The sequence below is a fragment of the Heterodontus francisci genome, unplaced genomic scaffold, assembly GCF_036365525.1.
Source record: "Heterodontus francisci isolate sHetFra1 unplaced genomic scaffold, sHetFra1.hap1 HAP1_SCAFFOLD_900, whole genome shotgun sequence".
Taxonomy (NCBI): Eukaryota; Metazoa; Chordata; class Chondrichthyes; order Heterodontiformes; family Heterodontidae; genus Heterodontus; species Heterodontus francisci.
Genome location: NW_027140321.1, coordinates 276486 through 296424, shown reverse-complemented (window position 1 = coordinate 296424; position 19939 = coordinate 276486). Strand labels below are relative to the sequence as shown.

At 54.4% G+C, this 19939-nt stretch overlaps 1 protein-coding gene across 2 annotated transcripts; it reads left to right on the top strand.

Annotated features, from left to right (window-relative positions):
- Positions 1–267: 267 nt before the first annotated feature.
- prpf31 (PRP31 pre-mRNA processing factor 31 homolog (yeast)) lies at positions 268–18367 on the top strand. Of its 2 annotated transcripts, none has more exons than XM_068025263.1 (14): positions 268–449; positions 4571–4751; positions 5159–5219; positions 6259–6342; positions 10024–10121; positions 11173–11279; positions 11917–12086; positions 12215–12372; positions 12508–12597; positions 12876–13003; positions 15130–15202; positions 15962–16090; positions 17319–17417; positions 18066–18367. In XM_068025263.1, exons 2-14 carry the CDS (start codon positions 4578–4580, stop codon positions 18192–18194), a joined length of 1500 nt encoding a protein of 499 aa, XP_067881364.1. In that variant the 5' UTR covers positions 268–449; positions 4571–4577; the 3' UTR covers positions 18195–18367. The 2 variants fall into 2 exon arrangements, with proteins under 2 accessions (XP_067881364.1, XP_067881363.1); XM_068025262.1 differs by having other exon boundaries at positions 268–530.
- Positions 18368–19939: the final 1572 nt, after the last annotated feature.

Here is a 19939-nt window from a genome sequence, read left to right as displayed (position 1 = left end):
AGAAGCCTTCTCCTGCTCCAACAAAAGGTCTTGAAGCGTGTAGGGGGCAACAAATGGGAGGAAAAAGAGGCTTAAACCCCTTCCTGTGAAGCCTTCGCCACCATTGGGTCAGCAGGGATATCCCACAATGCCTCACGTGCGGCCACCTTGCCCACAACAGGAAACATGGCGGGCGGGCGGGCGGCGGGGGCGGGGCGCGTCCGTCAGGCCTGATTGACAGCTGCCTCAGCCAATCGGAGCGGCCGTCCCGACCCCTCTCCCCAGCTGGCGGCCAATGAGATGCGTCATTGCAACGTCGGGATCGGGAGGAAGCCTTTAAAAAAAAACACAACTGCTGTCGTATCTGGATATTTATTATTTTTGTTTTCGCCTCTCGCCATTTTGTGGCGGCCCGAAGAGGAGAGAGAAGCAAATTAAAACAGCGGTCGGCCGCCGGGGCCGGGAGAGAGGTGCGCGTGCGCGGTGAGGCGGAGGAGAGCGAGAGCGGCGGTTAGGAATTGGAACGTTCGAGTTGGTTCAAATCCGCGGCGGTGAGTGGGGAGGGGGGGGGAGTGGAGTGGGGAGGGGGGGGGGAGTGGAGTGGGGAGGGGGGGGGAGTGGTGGGAGGAGTGTGGGGGGGAGTGGAGTGGGGGGAGGGAAGGGGGGAGGGAGTGGAGTGGAGGTGGAGTGGGGGGAGTGGAGGTGGGAGTGGAGGTGGGAGTGGAGGTGAGGTGGAGGGGGGGGGAGTGGAGGTGAGGTGGAGGGGGGGGGAGTGGAGGTGAGGTGGAGGGGGGGGGAGTGGAGGTGAGGTGGAGGGGGGGGGAGTGGAGGTGAGGTGGAGGGGGGGGGAGTGGAGGTGAGGTGGAGGGGGGGGGAGTGGAGGTGAGGTGGAGGGGGGGGGAGTGGAGGTGAGGTGGAGGGGGGGGAGTGGAGGTGAGGTGGAGGGGGGGGGAGTGGAGGTGAGGTGGAGGGGGGGGGAGTGGAGGTGAGGTGGAGGGGGGGGGAGTGGAGGTGAGGTGGAGGGGGGGGGAGGGGGGGGGAGTGGAGGGGGGGGGAGTGGAGGGGAGGTGGAGGGGGGGGGGAGTGGAGGTGAGGTGGAGGGGGGGGGGGGAGTGGAGGTGAGGTGGAGGGGGGGGGGGAGTGGAGGTGAGGTGGAGGGGGGGGGGGGAGTGGAGGTGAGGTGGAGGGGGGGGGGGAGTGGAGGTGAGGTGGAGGGGGGGGGGGAGTGGAGGTGAGGTGGAGGGGGGGGGGGAGTGGAGGTGAGGTGGAGGGGGGGGGGGAGTGGAGGTGAGGTGGAGGGGGGGGGGGAGTGGAGGTGAGGTGGAGGGGGGGGGGGAGTGGAGGTGAGGTGGAGGGGGGGGGGAGTGGAGGTGAGGTGGAGGGGGGGGGGGAGTGGAGGTGAGGTGGAGGGGGGGGGGAGTGGAGGTGAGGTGGAGGGGGGGGGGGAGTGGAGGGGGGGGGGGAGTGGAGGTGAGGTGGAGGGGGGGGGGGAGTGGAGGTGAGGTGGAGGGGGGGGGGAGTGGAGGTGAGGTGGAGGGGGGGGGGAGTGGAGGTGAGGTGGAGGGGGGGGGGGAGTGGAGGTGAGGTGGAGGGGGGGGGGAGGTGAGGTGAGGTGGAGGGGGGGGGAGTGGAGGTGAGGTGGAGGGGGGGGGAGTGGAGGTGAGGTGAGGTGGAGGGGGGGGGAGTGGAGGTGAGGTGAGGTGGAGGGGGGGGAGTGGAGGTGAGGTGAGGTGGAGGGGGGGGAGTGGAGGTGAGGTGGAGGGGAAGGGGGTGGGGTGGAGGGGAAGGGGGTGGGGGTGGAGGGGGAGTGGGGGGAGGGTAGGGGGGGAGGGGAGTGGGGTAGGGGGGGAGGGGAGTGGGGTGGGGGGGGAGTGGGGTGGAGGGGAGGGGGGGGAGGGGAGTGGGGTGGAGGGGAAGGGGGGGGGGTGGGGGGGTGGGGAGTGGGGGGGAGGGGAGTGGGGGGAGGGGAGTGGGGGGAAGGGGGTGGAGGGGAGTGGGTGGGGGGAGTGGGGGGATGGGGGTGGAGTGGGGTAGGGGAAGGGGGTGGAGTGGGGTAGGGGAGGGGGTGGAGTGGGGTAGGGGAGGGGGTGGGTGGGGTGGGGATGGGGTGGGTGGAGTGGGTTGGGGTGGGGGGTGGAGTGGGTGGGTGGGGTAGGGGGTGGGGGTGGAGTGGGTGGGGTTGGGTGGGGGGTGGTGTGGGTTGGGGTTGGGGGGGGGGTGGGTGGGGGGTGGGGGTTGGGGGGTGGGGGGTGGGGGGGGGGGGTGGGGGGTGGGTGGGGGGGGGTGGGGGTGGGTGGGGGGGTGGGGGTGGGGGGGTGGGGGTGGGGGGTGGTGGGGTGGGGTTGGGGGGGTGTGGGGTGGGTTGGGGGGGTGGGTGGGGTGGGGTTGGGGGTGGGTGGGGTGGGGTGGGGGGGTGGGTGGGGTGGGTGGGGGTGGGGTTGGGGAGTGGGGTGGGGAGGGGTGGGTGGAGTGGGGGTGGGTAGGGGGGTGGGTGGGTGGGTGGTAGGGGGGTGGGGTGGGGGGGTGGGGTTGGGGGGGTGGGTGGGGGTGGGGTTGGGGGGGGGGGTGGAGTGGGGTAGGGGGGGGGGGGGTGGGGTGGGGTAGGGGGGGGGGGGAGTGGGGTGGGGTTGGGGGGGGGTGGGGGGGTGGGTGGGGTGGGGTGGTGGGGGGAGTGGGGTGGGGTAGGGGGTGGGTGGGGTGAGTGGGGTGGGGTTGGGTGGGTGGGTGGTGGGTGGGGTGGGTGTGGAGTGGGGGTAGGAGTGGAGTGGAGTGGGAGTGGAGTGGAGTGGGAGTGGAGTGGAGTGGGAGTGGAGTGGAAGTGGAAGGGGAGGGGGCAGGGGTGGAGCCTCGCGGGCTCCCGCATTTCCCTGGCCCCCCTCCCGCATTTCCCTGGCCCCCCTCCCGCATTTCCCTGGCCCCCCTCCCGCATTTCCCTGGCCCCCCTCCCGCATTTCCCTCGCCCTCTCCCTCCCTCCTCCCTCCCTCCCGGATTTCCTCGCCCCCTACCTCTTGGTGTTCTGCCGATATCTGATCTGCACCAAACATTTTTTTTTATGTCTCCCAATTTCTGTCTTTCCCTTGCTCAGTTTCTATCTTTCGAATTCCCGGTTATACAGCTACTTGCTGCACTGTGTACAGTTCTGTTCCCTACATTATAAAAAAGATATAGAGGCACGGGAGAAGGTGCAAAAAAGTATGAACAATATGATCTATCTGTGAGGTTGTCATCAAAGATTGAACTCGAAAAGAGAAGGCTGAGCGTGACCTGATGGAGGTTTTTAAGATTATGAAAGGGTTTCGATAGGATGTAGATCTCTGCGGCTCCTCCAATCCCGGCCTCTTGAGTGTCCCCCCGATTCCCGTCGCTCCACCGTTGGCGGCTGTGCCTTCAGCTGCCCCTGGGTGGGGGGGGGGGGGGGGGGGGGGGAACGGCGGGGGTGCTCCTGAGCTCTGGAATTCCCTTCCTAAACCTCTCCGCCTCTTTTTCTTTCTTTTCTTTCCTCCCCATATAAGGTGCTCCCTAAAACCTCCCTATTTGAAGGAGCATTTGGTCGTCTGTATCTCCTTCTGTGGCTCGGTGTCAAATTGTGTTTGGTTGTTGGGGACTTGCTGACGGTTTTACGGTGTGAAAGCCACTGTGTAAATGGGAGTTAGGATTTTTAGTGCGTGTTTGTATCTTGCAGGGGGCAGCCCCCGCTTATCGAGTCATAGAGTGATACAGTACAGAAACAGGCCCTTCGGCCCATCATGTCTGTGCCGGCCATCAAGCACCTATCTATTCTAATCCCATTTTCCAGCATTTGGCCCGTAGCCTTGTATGCTGTGGTGTTTCGAGTGCTCGTCTAAATACTTCTTAAATGTTGTGAGGGTTCCTGCCTCTACCACCTCTTCAGGCAGTGTGTTCAGATTTCAACCACCCCCTGGGTGAAAACATTTTCCCTCAAATCCACTCTAAACCCCTTACCCTAAATCTACACCCCCTGGTTATTGACCCCTCCGCTAAGGGAAAATGTCTCTTCCTATCTAACCTATCAATGCTCCTCATAATTTTGTATACCTCAAACAGGTCCCCCCTCAGCCTTCTCTGCTCTAAGGAAAACAACCCTAGCCTTTTCAGTCTCTCTTCATAGCTGAAATGCTCCAGCCCAGGCAACATCCTGGAAAATCTCCTCTGCACCCTCTCCAGTGCAATCACATCCTTCCTATAGTGTGGTGCCCAGAACTGTACACAGTACTCCAGCTGTGGCCTAACGTTTTATACAGCTCCATCATAACCTCCCTGCTCTTATATTCTATGCCTCGGCTAATAAAGGCAAGTATCCCATATGTCTTCCTAACCACCTTATCTACCTGTGCTGCTGCCTTCAGTGATGTATGGACAGGTACATCAAGGTCCCTCTGTACTTCCTAGGGTCCTACCATCCATTGTATATTCCCTTGCCTTGTTAGTCCTCCCACAAAGCATCACCTCCCACTTCTCAGGATTAAATCCCATTTGCCACAGCTCCCGCCCATCTTACCAGCCCGCCTATATTGTCCTGTAATCTTGAGGATTTCCTCCTCACTATTCACAACACCAATCTGTCCTCAGATTCACCATGTCACTCGCGGATGAGCTCCTGGCCGACCTGGAGGAGGCGGCGGAGGAAGAGGACGAGAGCTTTGCTGATGAGGAAGACGGAGAGACCATCGACGTGGTGGAAGAGGAGATGCAGCTGGACCTGACCGTGGATTCAGTCAAGAGCATTGCCAAGCTGCGGGACAGCAAGCAGGTGCGTGACTCCTTCCCTGTGACTGGGGCGTAGGTGAGGGTTTCCGCGTGCATGGTTGGAGCAGTACTGAGGGAACGCTGCACTGTTGGAGGTACCGTCTTTTGGGACGAGGTTTTAAAACCGAGGGCCCCGTTCTGCCCTCTTGGGTAGAAGTAAAAGATCCCACAGCCACTATTGGAAGCTGCATTGGGGGGTAAACTGGGGAGTTCTCTCTGGTGTCCTGGAGTCAATACGCCTCCTTCACCCAACATCTCTCAAAACCAGGCGCTCCGAGTCGTTAGCACATTGCTGTCTGTGGGATCTCGCTGTGTTTCCTACATTCCAACAGTGACCGCACTTCAGAAAGTCCTTCATTGGCTGTCCTGGGGTGCAGATTCTTCGATTTTTATTTTCTCTTTCTGTTGCAGTTCGCAGAGATTATCTCCAAGATGGGAGACTACATCGGACAGCAGCGCAAGTCGTCGGAAGGTAAGGAGTCGCTTCACAGAGGTGCAGACTGGCGTCGGCGCTCTCCGGTAGGAACTGGGGTCCCCAAAGTGATTCTTCTTGGCTTCTGGTAATTAAATCCAGTGCCAGAGAGAGTTGGGGGTGGGGGGGGGGGGGTGGTGGGCAGTGAAGAGAACCTAACTCCACGGGACAGCCCTGGGTCAGTGGGAAGCAGCTTTTCACTTCTGAGACCAAACGTTGTGGGTTTGAGCCTCAACTGAGGAAACTTGTACCCTATAATCCAGACCGACACTCCCCGGTGTCAGTACTGAGGGAGTGCTGCACTGTCAGAGGGAGATGTATATACTCTAGGACTTGATCTCCATAATCCAGGCCGACACTCCCCCGGTGTCAGTACTGAGGGAGTGCCGCACTGTCGGAAGGTCAGTACTGAGGGAAGTGCCGCACTGTCTGAGGGTCAGTACTGAGGGATCACTGTTACTGGTCGAGTAATCAGGACTAAAGAGCTGGAGACCTGAGTTCCGATCCCACCACAGCGGAAATTAATCCGGAATAAGTCTCCGTAATGGTGACTGTGAAATTACCTGATTCTTGATAAAACCCATCTGGTTCACTAATGTCCCTCAAGGGAAGGAAATCTGCTCTCGCTACCCAGTCAGGCCTTCTAAATTGAGTTTCGATAGGGTCGACATAGAAATGTTTCCAATTGTGGGTGAGCCTGGAACTAGGGGGTCATCAATGTCACTAATAAATCCAATGTGGGGGGGGTGGAATTCAGGAGAAACATCTTTCCCAGAAAGTGGGGAGAATGTGGATTCACTACCATAGGAAGTGGGTTGAGGAGAATCGCAGAGATGTATTTGAGGGGAGGGGGGGGGGGGAGAAGCTGGATAAACACATGAGGGAGAAAGGCGTAGAAGGACGTGTTGACTGGGTAAGATGAAGAGGGGGTGGGGAGGAGGCTCGTGTGGAGCAGAAACCCCGGCATGTTTGTGTGTTGTGCACTGTTTAATTCTGTGTAATCATTTCTTCCGATCGGTCTGTCTCCCTGTCCCCTCAGTCACTGGACCAGTGGAATCGGACCCTGAGTACAAACTTATCGTCGACGCCAACAACCTGACAGTGGAGATCGACAACGAGATCAGTGAGTCACTAGTTTCCTCTAATCGAGGTCTGCATAAGGGTTCAGCATAACTTCCCTGTTCAATGTCTCCATTTATAAAGCCCAAGATCCCATCTACTTTACTAACCACTCTCTCACTATGTCCTACCACCTTCAAAGACCGACGCAGAGGCAGCCCCAGGTCTCTCTGTTCCTGCACGTTCTTTAAAACTGTACCATTAAGTATATATTGCCTCTCCCTATTCCTTCAGCCGAAATGCATCACCTCACACTTGTCAGTATTAAATTCCATCTTCCACCTCTGCTAGCCTATCGCTGTCCTGTTGCAGGTGGTTCATATCGTCCTCACTGTTTATTGCACCTCCGTGTTTGGTGTCGTCAGCAAGTTTTGAGATTCTGCTCTGTATTCAGAGATCCAGGTCATTTATATACAGCAAGAAAAAACAGTGGTCCCAGCACTGACCCTTGGGGAACATCACTGTCTACCATCCCCCAGTCTGAAAAACAACCATTTACTACGACTCCGTTTTCTGTCTTTAAGCTAACTTTTTTATCCAATTGGACACTGGCCCTCCTATTCCATGAACTTCAATTTTCTTAACCACCCTTTCATGTGCTAACTTATCAAACACTTTCTTAAAATCCATATAGACAACATCCACCACATTCCCATCATCAACCTTCTCTGCTACTGTATCAAAAAACTCAATTCGATTAGTCAAGCAGGATCTGCATTTTACAAATCCATGCTGATATCCTTAATTAACTCCAACCTCTCCAAGTGTCCGATGATATTTTCCCTGTTTTATTGATTCTAAAACCTTTCCCACCACTGATGTGTAGTTGCTAGGACTGTCCTTACCCCCTTTCCTCTATTGAATAAGGGTGTCACATTTGCCACTCTCCAATCCTCTGGCACCTGCCCCATATCCTGGGAAGACTGGAAGATGATAGCAAGCCCTTCCAATATCTCCGTCGCCACTTCCTTTAGCAACCTGGGATGCAAGCCATCCGGCCCAGGTGATTTATCTATTCGAAGCATAGCAAGCCTTTCTAGTACCTCTCTTCTCAATTTCACCCTATCCATTGCCTCTACTCTCTCTGCTTCTAATGATATTTTGTTGGCCTCCGTTTCCTTCGTGAACACTGATACAAAGTACTGAGCAAGTACATTAGCTTTGCCCTGCCCCACTAAGCAAATATTACCCTCTTAGTCCCTAATAGGCCTCAGCCCTCCTTTTACTACTTGGGAGAGACTCCTGTGAAGAGGAAGAGCATGGGAGTAGATATACACCAATCACTGAAAGTAGTGGCGCAGCTTAGACCACACTTGGAGCACTGTGCCCGGTTCCACTCTCCATATCCCTGGGTTAGACCACACTTGGAGCACTGTGCGCAGTTCCACTCTCCATATCCCTGGGTTAGACCACACTTGGAGCACTGTGCCCAGTTCCACTCTCCATATCCCTGGGTTAGACTACACTTGGAGCACTGTGCCCAGTTCCACTCTCCATATCCCTGGGTTAGACTACACTTGGAGCACTGTGCACAGTTCCAGTCTCCATATCCCTGGGTTAGACCACACTTGGAGCACTGTGCCCAGTTCCACTCTCCATATCCCTCGGTTAGACCACACTTGGATCACTGTGCACAGTTCCGGTCTCCATATCCCTGGGTTAGACCACACTTGGAGCACTGTGCACAGTTCCGGTCTCCATATCCCTCGGTTAGACCACACTGGGAGCACTGTGCACAGTTCCACTCTCCATATCCCTGGGTTAGACCACACTTGGAGCACTGTGCACAGTTCCACTCTCCATATCCCTCGGTTAGACCACACTTGGAGCACTGTGCACAGTTCCACTCTCCATATCCCTGGGTTAGACCACACTTGGAGCACTGTGCACAGTTCCACTCTCCATATCCCTGGGTTGGACCACACTTGGAGCACTGTGCACAGTTCCACTCTCCATATCCCTCGGTTAGACCACACTTGGAGCACTGTGCACAGTTCCACTCTCCATATCCCTGGGTTAGACCACACTTGGAGCACTGTGCACAGTTTCACTCTCCATATCCCTGGGTTAGACCACACTTGGAGCACTGTGCACAGTTCCACTCTCCATATCCCTGGGTGAGACCACACTTGGAGCACTGTGCACAGTTTCACTCTCCATATCCCTGGGTGAGACCACACTTGGAGCACTGTGCACAGTTTCACTCTCCATATCCCTGGGTTAGACCACACTTGGAGCACTGTGCACAGTTCCACTCTCCATATCCCTGGGTGAGACCACACTTGGAGCACTGTGCACAGTTTCACTCTCCATATCCCTCGGTGAGAGCACACTTGAAGCACTGTGCACAGTTCCAGTCTCCATATCCCTGGGTTAGACCACACTTGGAACACTGTGCACAGTTCCACTCTCCATATCCCACGTTTAGACCACACTTGGAGCACTGTGCACAGTTCCACTCTCCATATCCCTGGGTTAGACCACACTTGGAGCACTGTGCACAGTTCCACTCTCCATATCCCTGGGTTAGACCACACTTGGAGCGCTGTGCACAGTTCCGGTCTCCAAATCCATCGGTTATAATATAGTGCTCAAAGTGTCATCTAATGACGGTATATGGAGACTAGAACTCTGCAGTTTTGCCAGCTATGCCACCTCTCAGTCCCACTGCAAATTTTTTTTTTATTCGTTTGTGGCATGTGCGCGTCGCCAGCATTTATAGTCCTTGAGAAGGTGGTGGTGAGCTGCCTTCTTGAACCGCTGCAGTCCATGTGGGGTGGGGTCTTCCACAGTGCTGTTAGGAAGGCAGTTCCAGGATTTTGACCCAGCGACAGTGAAGGAATGGCGATATCGTTCCAAGTCAGGATGGTGTGTGACTTGGAGGGGAACTTGCAGGTGGTGGTGTTCTCATGCATTTGCTGCCCTTGTCCTTCTAGTTGGTAGAGGTCGCGGGTTTGGAAGGTGCTGTCTAAGGAGCCTTGGTGCATTTCTGCAGTGCATCTTGTAGATGGTACATGCTGCTGCCACTGCGTCGGTGGTGGAGGGAGTGAATGTTTGTAGATGGGGTGCCGATCAAGCGGACTGCTTTGTCCAGGATGGTGTCGAGCTTCTTGAGTGTTGTTGGAGCTGCACCCATCCAGGCAAGTGGAGAGTGTTCCATCACACTCCTGACTTGTGTCTTGTAGATGGCGGACAGGCTTTGGGGAGTCAGGAGGTGAGTTACTCACCTCAGGATTCCCAGCCTCTGACCTGCTCTTGTAGCCACGGTATTTATATGGCTACTCCAGTTCAGTTTCTGGTCAATGGTAACCCCTAGGATGTTGATAGTGGGGGATTCAGCGATGGTAATGCTGTTGAATGTCAAGGGGAGATGGTTAGATTCTCTCTTGTTGGAGATGGTCATTGCTTGGCACTTGTGTGGCGCGCATGTTACTTGCCACTTATCAGCCCAAGCCTGGATATTGTCCAGGTCTTGCTGTATTTCTACACTGACTGCTTCAGTATCTGAGGAGTCATGAATGGTGCTGAACATTGTGCAATCATCAGTGAACATCCCTACTTCTGACCTTCTGATTGAAGGAAGGTCATTGATGAAGCAGCTGAAGATGGTTGGGCCGAGAAATTGAAGGCTGTTGTTTCTTTCTAGTCTGTGTGTGTTTAAACGTCTCTGGCCTTCTCTCCTCAGATATCATTCACAAGTACGTGAGGGATAAATACTCCAAACGCTTCCCAGAGCTGGAGTCGCTGGTTCCCAACGCGTTGGACTACATCCGTACAGTTAAGGTGAGGTTCCCAGATGGACAGTCTAACCAAAGCCCTGAACGGCCCACCACCCCACTTCCTCTGTCCATTGTCCTATAGTAGGTTTGGCCGTGACTGTGTGTGGCCCGCACGCGGAAGGCCTGCTTTGGTCTGCAAATGAGACCCGACCCGAGCCCGACGGAACCCCATCCGACCCAGCCCGAGTCCTTCCTTTTTTTTGCCCGTGTCCAACCCGACACATGTTGTCGGGTCCTGTCGGGTAGCAGGCCTTTACCGCAATCAGTCTTTTCTCTCTAACCTGAATCCACCCCCTCAGTCAGATGGTTCTGACAATATCGTAACTCACACCAGTTCTCTCTCGCCCCACTGTCTCTGGGCTCACAGACCCAAATCGGTTTCCAGTTTGACAAAACCTCGATTTAAAAATTCTCACCCTCCTGTTCAAATCCCTCCATGGCCCCCTCAGTCCTCCCTCCCTATCTCTCTAACCTCCTCCAGCCCCTACAAACCCTCCTCGATCTCTGCGCTCCTCCGATCTCGGCCTCTTGAGCACCCCCCGATTCCCATCGCTCCGCCCTTGGTGGCCGTGCCTTCAGCTGTCCTGGGGGGCCCTGAGCTCTGGAATTCCCTCCCTAAACCTCTCCGCCCCTGTCTCTTTCCCCCCCTCCCCCCACTGTTTAAGATGCTCCTTGGAACCTCGCTCTTTGACCCAGCATTTGGTGCCCTGTCCCTAATGTCTCCTTCTGAGTTGGCATTGAGTTTGGTTTACACTCCTGTGAAGCTCCTTGAGTCTTACAATGTTGAAGGTGCTGCATTAATGCAGTTTGTTAATGTCCAATCACAAAATAGCAGCTGTTTGTTTAGACTTGAGAGTGAATGGAGGGGGTTTGAGATGTGGTGGGGCTGTAGACACATAATCAATCACACATAGTCTCGATCAAACCCATATTCCGATTGTACCTCGTTTCTCCCACCTCCTCCCCACTAGAATCTTTCAGATAACGGTCGTTCAGCCATTCCAGTTTTATTGTTTTTTTTTAAATTTCCCATCTTGCCTCTTTCTCTCTTCAAGGAACTTGGGAACAACCTGGATCGCTGTAAGAATAACGAAAACCTTCAACAGATCCTGACCAACGCCACCATCATGGTTGTGAGCGTCACAGCCTCTACCACACAGGGGTAAGAGCAGCTCCCCTTCCTCCCGCCGTCCCTTCATCGGGCAGCCCCTCAAACCATCGGGTCAGTGACCAAGGGAAAAACTGTGGTTAGGATGTCGAGGGCCTTGGAGAGGGTGCGGAGGGAGATTGAGGAGAATGATCCCAGGGATGAGGGACTTCAGTTAATGTGGAGAGACTGGGAGAAGCTGGGATTGTTCTCCTGAGAACAGAGAAGGTTAAGAGGGAGATTTAATCGAGACGTTCACAATCAGGAAGGGTTTGGATGGAGTAAATGAGGAGTGGCTGTTTCCCAGTGGTGGGAGGGTGGTGAACCGGAGGGACACAGATCGAGGGTGATTGGTGAGAGAACCGGAGGGAGGGAGATGAGGAAACATTATTTGAGGCAGTGAGTTGTGATCTGGGACTCGCTGCCTGAAAGGACGGTGGAAGCAGATTCAATAGTGACTCTCAAAAGGGGAATCGGGGTAAATACTGGGAGGGGAGAAATTCACAGGGAGACGGGGAAAGAGCAGGGAAATGGGATAGCCCGATTACACAGCTTGCACAGGCCTGATGGGCCGTGTCGTCGTCCTCCTGGTGCTGCGGGGTGTGGGAGTTAACGCGGTGTGAGTGTGTGTCCTGTGTTTGGCGGTTTGCAGGCAGACCCTGTCCGAGGAGGAGCTGAGCGTCATCGTGGAGGCCTGCGACATGGCGCTGGAGCTGAACCAGTCCAAGCACCAGATCTACGACTACGTGGAGTCTCGCATGTCCTTCACGGCGCCCAACCTCTCCATCATCGTGGGCGCCTCGACCGCTGCTAAAATAATGGGTGAGTGCGCAGCTGGTGGCGTGGGGACGGTGTGTGGGGGGGCGGGGGAGCTGGGGTTGGCTGCGGTCGTTTCCGGCAGAGACGCTGATTTCTGCGATTGATCGCTCTTCCTTTTTCCATTCCTCCAGGTATCGCGGGAGGTCTCACCAACCTATCCAAGATGCCAGCCTGCAACATCATGCTGCTCGGCTCCCAGCGCAGGAACCTGTCGGGGTTTTCCAGCACCTCTGTGCTGCCACACACAGGCTACATCTATCACAGCGAGATCGTGCAGTCTCTGCCCCAGGTAAGAGGAAGAGGAGGTGGGGTGGAGGGCAATCGAGAGAACCTTCGGCCCCGAGCTCTCCGGGTTTAACTGCTTTTCTCTGATTCTCCTTCCACGCCACGACTCCTAACCGTGTCTCTCCTTGGCCCTCCGCAGGACCTCCGCAAGAAGGCTGCCCGCCTGGTGGCGGCCAAGTGCACGCTGGCGGCCCGTGTGGACAGCTTCCACGAGAGCGCTGAAGGAAAGGTAAAGGAAATGGCCGGGATCGTCGCCGGCCTGCGTGGGGGAGGGGAAGGGTCCGACAAAGGAGCTGGGCGAAAGATTCCTGCTGGAAAGTTCGGGACGGGAGTTGGGTGAGGATGGAATTGGTGCACCGCCTCCCGCGGTTGAATGCCCTTTCGAATGGGGAAGGGGGTTGTGGGTGAGGTACCGGAGGGCGAGCTGTCCCTCTGCCAGAGGGAGCCCTCCCCTTTGCACCGCCCCTCCCCCCTTTGACCTTTCACCCCTCTCCGTGCTCCCAACAGGTGGGCTACGACTTGAAGGAAGAGATTGAGCGGAAGTTTGACAAGTGGCAGGAGCCCCCGCCGGTCAAGCAGGTGAAACCGCTTCCCGCCCCGCTAGACGGTCAACGCAAGAAGCGAGGAGGTCGGAGGTGAGCCCGCCATCTTAAATCACCAGAGGGTTAACGTGCCACAGGTTTTTCATCCCCTCCCCTCCCAATATCAGACTTGAAATGAGTGATGGATTCACACGGTAGTGGGGCTGTCAGTATGAGAGAGTCACGGATGAATCCAATGGGGGAGAATTCAGGAGAAACGTCTTACCCCAGAGAGTGGGTAGAATGGGGAACTCACTACCACAGGGAGTGGGTTGAGGCGAATCGCAGAGATGTATTTGAGGGGGGGAGGCTGGATAAACACACGAGGGAGAAAGGAATAAAAGGACATGTTGACGGGGGTGGGGGGGGAGGCGAGGTCAAGAGGGGGCTGGGAGGAGGCTCATGTGGAGCAGAAACCCCGGCACGGAGCTGGGGAGAGGGGCCGAATGGCCTCTTTGTGAGCTGCAGTCTGGCTATAACTCGGTGATTAGTCTTTGTGTATTAGAGCCTGTTATTTATACCCAGTCTGGCCTGAGTCACGCCAAGATTATTGTTGCAGGCCTAACCAGCCTATGTTGGGATAGTAACCGCCTCCCTACACCCTCCAGAGAGGCCTTGCTCCCTTTGTAGTGGGAGGGTTTAGAATCATAGAAGGCTTAATGCACAGAAAGAGGCCACTTGTGCCCATTGTGTCTGTGCTGGCCGAAAAACGATCCACCCATTCTAATCCCACCTTCCAGCATTTGGTCCACAGCCCTGCAGGTTACTGCACCTGAGGTGCATATCCAGACTCCTTTTGAATGATTTGAGGGTCTCTGCCTCAACTATCCTTCCAGGCAGTGAGTTCCAGACCCCACCACCCTCAGGATGAAAATGCTTTTCCTCATCGCCCCTCTAATTTTTCTACCAATCTTTTTAAATCTATGCCCCCTCGTCACTGACCTCACTGCTAAGATGAATAAACCCTTCACCTCCACTCTATCCAGGCCCCTCAAAATGTTGTACATTTCAATCAGATCTCCCCTCAGCCTTCTCTGTTCCAAGGAGAACAACCCCAGCCTATCCAATCTTTCCTCATTGCTGCATTTTTCCAGTTCTGGCAACATCCTCGTAAATCTCCTCTGTACCCTCTCTAGTGCAATTACACCCTTTTTGTAATGAGGTGACCAGAACTGCACACAGAACACAAGTTGTGGACTAACCAATGAGTTATACAGTTCCAGCATAACCTCCCTGCTCTTGTATTCTATACCTCGACTAATAAAGGAAAGGATTCCATATGCCTTCTTAACCACCTTATTGACCTGTCCTGCTACCTTCAGGGATCTGTGGACATTCAGTCCAAGATCCCTCATTTCCTCTGCACTGCTCAGTATTTTCCCATTAATCGTGTATTCCTTTGCCTTGTTTGATCACCTTGCACTTCTCCGGATTGAATTCCATTTGCCACTTTTCTGCCCGTCTGCCCAGACCATCAATATCTTCCTGCAGCCTCCAGCTATCCTCCTCACTATCTACCACACGGCCAATCTTTGTGTCATCTGCAAACTTCTTGATCATGCCCCCTACATTTACGTCCAAATCATTAATATACACCACGAAAAGCAGGGGACCCAGTACTGAGCCCTGCGGAACGCCACTGGAAACAGCCCTCCAGTCGCTAAAACACCCGTTAACAATTGCCCTTTGTTTCCTGCCACTGAGCCAATTTTGCATCCACCTTGCTGCATTTCCCTGGATCCCATGGGATTTTACTTTTTTAACCAGTCTGCCATGTGGGACCTAGTCAAAGGCCTTGCTAAAATCCATGTAGACCACATCAACTGCACTGCCCTCATCTATCTTCCTAGTTACTTCAAAACATTCGATCAAGTTGGTCAAACAAGATCTATCCTTAACAAATCCATGCTGACTATTCTTGATTAACCTGTGCCTTTCTAAGTGGCAGTTTATCCTGTCTGTTGGAATAGATTCCAATACTTTGCCCACTACTGAGGTTAGACTGACTGGCCTGTAATTATTTGGTCTATCTCTCCCTCCCTTAGGTGGTTTAGGTGGATGGTAGTTAATGCTCCTTTGTCTGCCTCAGGCGCTGTGTGGAGATGTGCAACCCCTTGATTCCTTTAACCTGCTGCCATCAGTCACCGTCCCGTTTTCTCCTCCCTCTCCCAAACAATCAGGTATCGCAAGATGAAGGAGAGACTGGGACTGACAGAGATCCGGAAACAAGCCAATCGCATGTGCTTTGGTGAGGTGAGGAATGGCGGCGCTGGCGCCCAATTGGTTAGGAGATTGGGAGGGTGGCGGGGGGGAAGTGGAGTGACAGGTGGTCACTGGGTATGTGACGGAAAGCTATCTACCCCCAAATGCTTGTTTTCACTAATGAATTGCTCATAAGCATTATTCGTCTTGTATTGGTTATAGTATTATGAGTCCTGTGGTCAGTGAGGTTAATTTGTTCTTTGGGAATAATGTGAAGCATGTGGTCAGTTAGAGGCTAATTGCTCTTTAGGATCATTGTTAATGGTCATCTAGAGACGAATTGCGCATTAGGATCATTGTTAATGGTCATCTAGAGACTAATTGCGCATTAGGATCATTGTTAATGGTCATCTAGAGACGAATTGCGCATTAGGATCATTGTTAATGGTCATCTAGAGACGAATTGCTCCTTGGAGATGTGAACCCTGAGGTTATTTTCTGTAGATCCCCAATGATAGATTTTCTTCATAATAATCCAAAGCTCACCCGACTCTTCCTGAATGGAGGTCATTGGATCCCCGTGGCTTGAGGGGGAGACGCATGCTTTCCATGAGGCGTCAGGAGGTTACAAGTTGGAGTCCAGGGAGTGGACGCTGGGAGGGGTTGTGAGCCGTGAGGGATGAGAGCGGGGGACTTTCTGATCGAGGATGCTGGTAGGGTCCAGACCCTGTGTAGGATTGGTGGGGGGGATAGGAATGGTAGGAGGGCTATGCTGAGTGGTTTAACCTGACTTGACTGCTTGTCCCACAGATTGAAGAGGACGCTTATCAGGAAGACCTGGGATTCAGCCTGGGCACGCTGGGCAAATCGGGCAGTGGCAGAGTGCGGGCTGCACAGGCCAATGAAGTAACAAAGGCCAGGATCTCCAAATCATTACAGGTAGGGAAAAGAGAACTGCAGCATCGACCAAATGAAGGCCTCCTCACTGGCTGGGATCGGGACAGACAGCATTCCTCTTCAATCCCTCCATGGCCACTCGCCCATCCCTATTCCAGTAACCTCCTCACTGGCTGGGATCGGGACAGACAGCATTCCTCTTCAATCCCTCCATGGCCCCTCGCCCATCCCTATTCCAGTAACCTCCTCACTGGCTGGGATCGGGACAGACAGCATTCCTCTTCAATCCCTCCATGGCCCCTCACCCATCCCTATCCCAGTAACCTCCTCCAGCCCCTACAATTCTCATCCTCCTGTTCAAATCCCTCCATGGCCCCTTGCCTCCTCCCTCCCTATCTCTATAACCTCCTCCAGCCCCTACAATTCTCATCCTCCTCTTCAAATCCCTCCATGGCTGCTCGCCCATCCCTATCCCAGTAACCTCCTCCAGCCCCTACAATTCTCATCGTCCTGTTCAAATCCCTCCATGGCCCCTTGCCCCCTCCCTCCCTCCCTCCCTATCTCTGTAACCTCGTCCAGCCCCTACAATTCTCATCCTCCTGTTCAAATCCCTCCATGGCCCCTTGCCCCCTCCCTCCCTATCTCTGTAACCTCGTCAAGCCCCTACAATTCTCATCCTCCTCTTCAAATCCCTCCATGGCCCATTGCCCCCTCCCTCCCTATCTCTGTAACCTCCTCCAGCCCCTACAATTCTCATCCTCCTCTTCAAATCCCTCCAGGGCCCCTCACCCCCTCCTTCCTATCTCTGTAACCTCCTCCAGCCCCTACAACAACCCTCCGAGATCTCTGTGCTCCTCCAATCCCGGCCTTTTGAGCATCCACCCTGATTACCATCACTCTGCCATTGGCGGCAGTGCCGTCAGCTGCCCCTGGGGGGGGGCCTGGAGCTCTGGTATTCCCTCCCGATGCCCCTCCGCCCCTCCCTGTTTCACTGAGGGTTTGCTCATCTGCCCCTAATATCACCTCACGTGGCTCGGGGTTGGATTGTGTTTGACCGCTGCTGTGAAACTCCTCGGGGAGGTTTGTCTGTGTTGAGGGCTCCGGGGATGGGAGGAGTTGTGAAATAGACTCGGTTTCAAACGGAGTGTGGCAGTGGGAAGAAAGCTGAAGCCGGTGGGACCTGCACAGCAAGGAAACTCCTCGCTCCGTGTCTGCTGTCTGCATCATCATTCCTGACTGTTGTAATCTGTCTCTCCCTCCATCCATTCAGCGTACACTCCAGAAACAGAGCATGGTGTATGGGGGAAAATCAACTATTCGTGACCGCTCGTCTGGTACTGCCTCAAGTGTAGCCTTCACACCCCTTCAGGTAAGGTGAAATATCAGGGAATGTGGGGTCTGCTCCAGTCACTGTGCTGAACCCCAGTTAGAGACACTGGAAATCAGCCAGGGTTCCTGCTCCTGATCACTGTCCAGTGACCCCTGGGTTCGAGAGAGAGAGGGGAAATCAGCCAGGGTTCCTGCTCCTGATTACTGTCCAGTGACCCCTGGGTTAAAGAGAGAGGGGAAATCAGCCAGGGTTCCTGCTCCTGATCACTGTCCAGTGACCCCTGGGTTAAAGAGAGAGGGGAAATCAGCCAGGGTTCCTGCTCCTGATCACTGTCCAGTGACCCTGGGTTAAAGAGAGAGAGGGGGAAATCAGCCAGGGTTCCTGCTCCTGATCACTGTCCAGTGACCCTGGGTTAAAGAGAGAGAGGGGGAAATCAGCCAGGGTTCCTGCTCCTGATCACTGTCCGGTGATCCCTGGGATAAAGAGAATGGGGTCTGTGCCCCTGGGCCGACCATCCTCATCGAGCAGTCAGCTAATTGTGAAGAAATGGCAATCAGAGTTAATGACTCTGGTACTGGATTTGCTGTCCTTTGATTTGGGTTTGCTGGAGGGTGGGGTGTATGGGTATGGATGTGATTCCTTCTGCTGTGGAATAACCCTTTCTGCCCCCTCCTCCCCCTGCCCCAGGGCCTGGAGATTGTGAACCCACAAGCAGCAGAGAAGAAAGTTGCCGAAGCTAACCAGAAATACTTCTCTAACATGGCTGAGTTCCTGAAGGTGAAGAGAGAGAAACAGGATAAACTCAGGTTATTCTAAACCATTTAGTAGTGTTGGACTGAAGTGTGAATGAGGGCAAGGCTGTACTTCTCAGGACTGTCCCCTCGTTGGACCAGTGACAGAGGGAGGATTGTGTTGATAAAGAATGGGCAATCTCACCTTCGTTTTTATATTTATAGAAAAACTGAATAAACCTTTTTTTTTGTTTGTTTCATGCACTTGCCTTTTTTGTTTCGCCTGTGTGCATGTTATTTTGGAAATGTTGGAGAGTGTGCTTCTGGTCATCGCATCCATTACTCACTCCTATTTCCTCACTTCAGCATCGAATGTAATATACTGTCGTCAGAAGTGTGACACAGACTGCACGCAGAGCAGGAGAGATTTACTCCGAGGGGTGTACAGAGACAGCGATACAGACCATCAGAGAGAGAGAGATGTGGACAGACTGTCAGTGAGCTGTACACAGAGATATATATATATATACACAGTCTGTCAGAGAGTGGGGCACAGAGTGATACTGATGCAGAGAGAGACACATGCGCATTGGCACGGAGAAATACAGACTGAGAAAAAGAGGGACACGGAGTGGGGCCATGGATTGTAAGACGCACCATCACGAAGGTTGGGATGAAGGGGGACAGGAAGGCAGACGGGCAGGCGGGGGACCGGAGTTATTACAGCACAGATGGTGTCAGTGCTGGCTCTTTGTAGATTAATCTAGTCAGTCCCACTCCCCGCCGCTTGATTTCCGTAATGCTGCAAGTTTCTTCAAGTGAATCCCAGCAGTTTCCCAAGCTGAGGTGCGGTTTGAGATTGGCACGCACCCCGAAGACCTCTGCACCACCTGCTCATCCGGATGACCACCCACCGATGACCCTGAACTCTGACTGCCTGTGGGGTGATCCCACCTCCTGGAGTGTACGGTCCAGGGAAACCCTGATGCTCTGCTGTGACTCCAGCTCAGAAATCCTGATTTCGGGCAGGTGGAGGCCCTTCCTGCACACGTGGTTGCCCAAGACCTGTGAAGTGTTCTGGAGTTCCCACGTGTCCTAGGAATTGCAAGCAACAGGTCAATACTCCCTGATGCTCTGCCCCTCGATACTCACTGACGCTCTGCCCCTTGATCATCTCTCACTGACACTGTGTCTGTTCCTGTCTGTCTCTCTCTCCCCACTAATATCTGTGTCTGACACAGCCTTCCCCCCCCCCCCCCCCCCCCCCCAGGGATCGCTCCCTCTCTTACAGACTGGTATTTGTTTTTATTCATTCATGGGATGTGGGCGTCGCTGGCCAGGCCAGCATTTATTGCCCATCCCTAATTGCCCTTGAGAAGGTGGTGGTGAGCTGCCTTCTTGAACCGCTGCAGTCCATTTGAGGTAGGTACCCCCACAGTGCTGTTAGGAAGTGAAGGAACGTGATATAATTCCAAGTCAGGATGGTGTGTGACTTGGATGGGAACTTGCAGGTGGTGGTGTTCCCATGTATCTGCTGCCCTTGTCCTTCTAGTTAGTACAGGTCGTGAGTTTGGAAGGTGCTGTCTAAGGAGCCTTGGTGCGTTGCTGCAGTGCATCTTGTAGATGGTACACACTGCTGCCACTGTGCGTCGGTGGTGGAGGGAGTGAATGTTTGTGGATGGGCTGCCGATCAAGCGGGTTAGAACATAGAACAGTACAGCACAGTACAGGCCCTTCGGCACACGATGTTGTGCCGAACCTTTAACCTACTCTAAGATCTAAGTAACTACCTACCCTTCATTCTACTATCATCCATGTACCTATCCAAGA

What these genes read in the sequence shown, in the direction of transcription:
- prpf31 (XM_068025263.1), top strand. Translation starts at nt 4,578, where the DNA reads ATGTCACTCGCGGATGAGCTCCTGGCCGACCTGGAGGAGGCGGCGGAG. An exon ending in GGAGATCGACAACGAGATCA is followed by an intron (nt 6,343 to 10,023) that starts GTGAGTCACTAG and finishes TTCTCTCCTCAG; the next exon opens with ATATCATTCACAAGTACGTG. An exon ending in ACGAGAGCGCTGAAGGAAAG is followed by an intron (nt 12,598 to 12,875) that starts GTAAAGGAAATG and finishes TGCTCCCAACAG; the next exon opens with GTGGGCTACGACTTGAAGGA.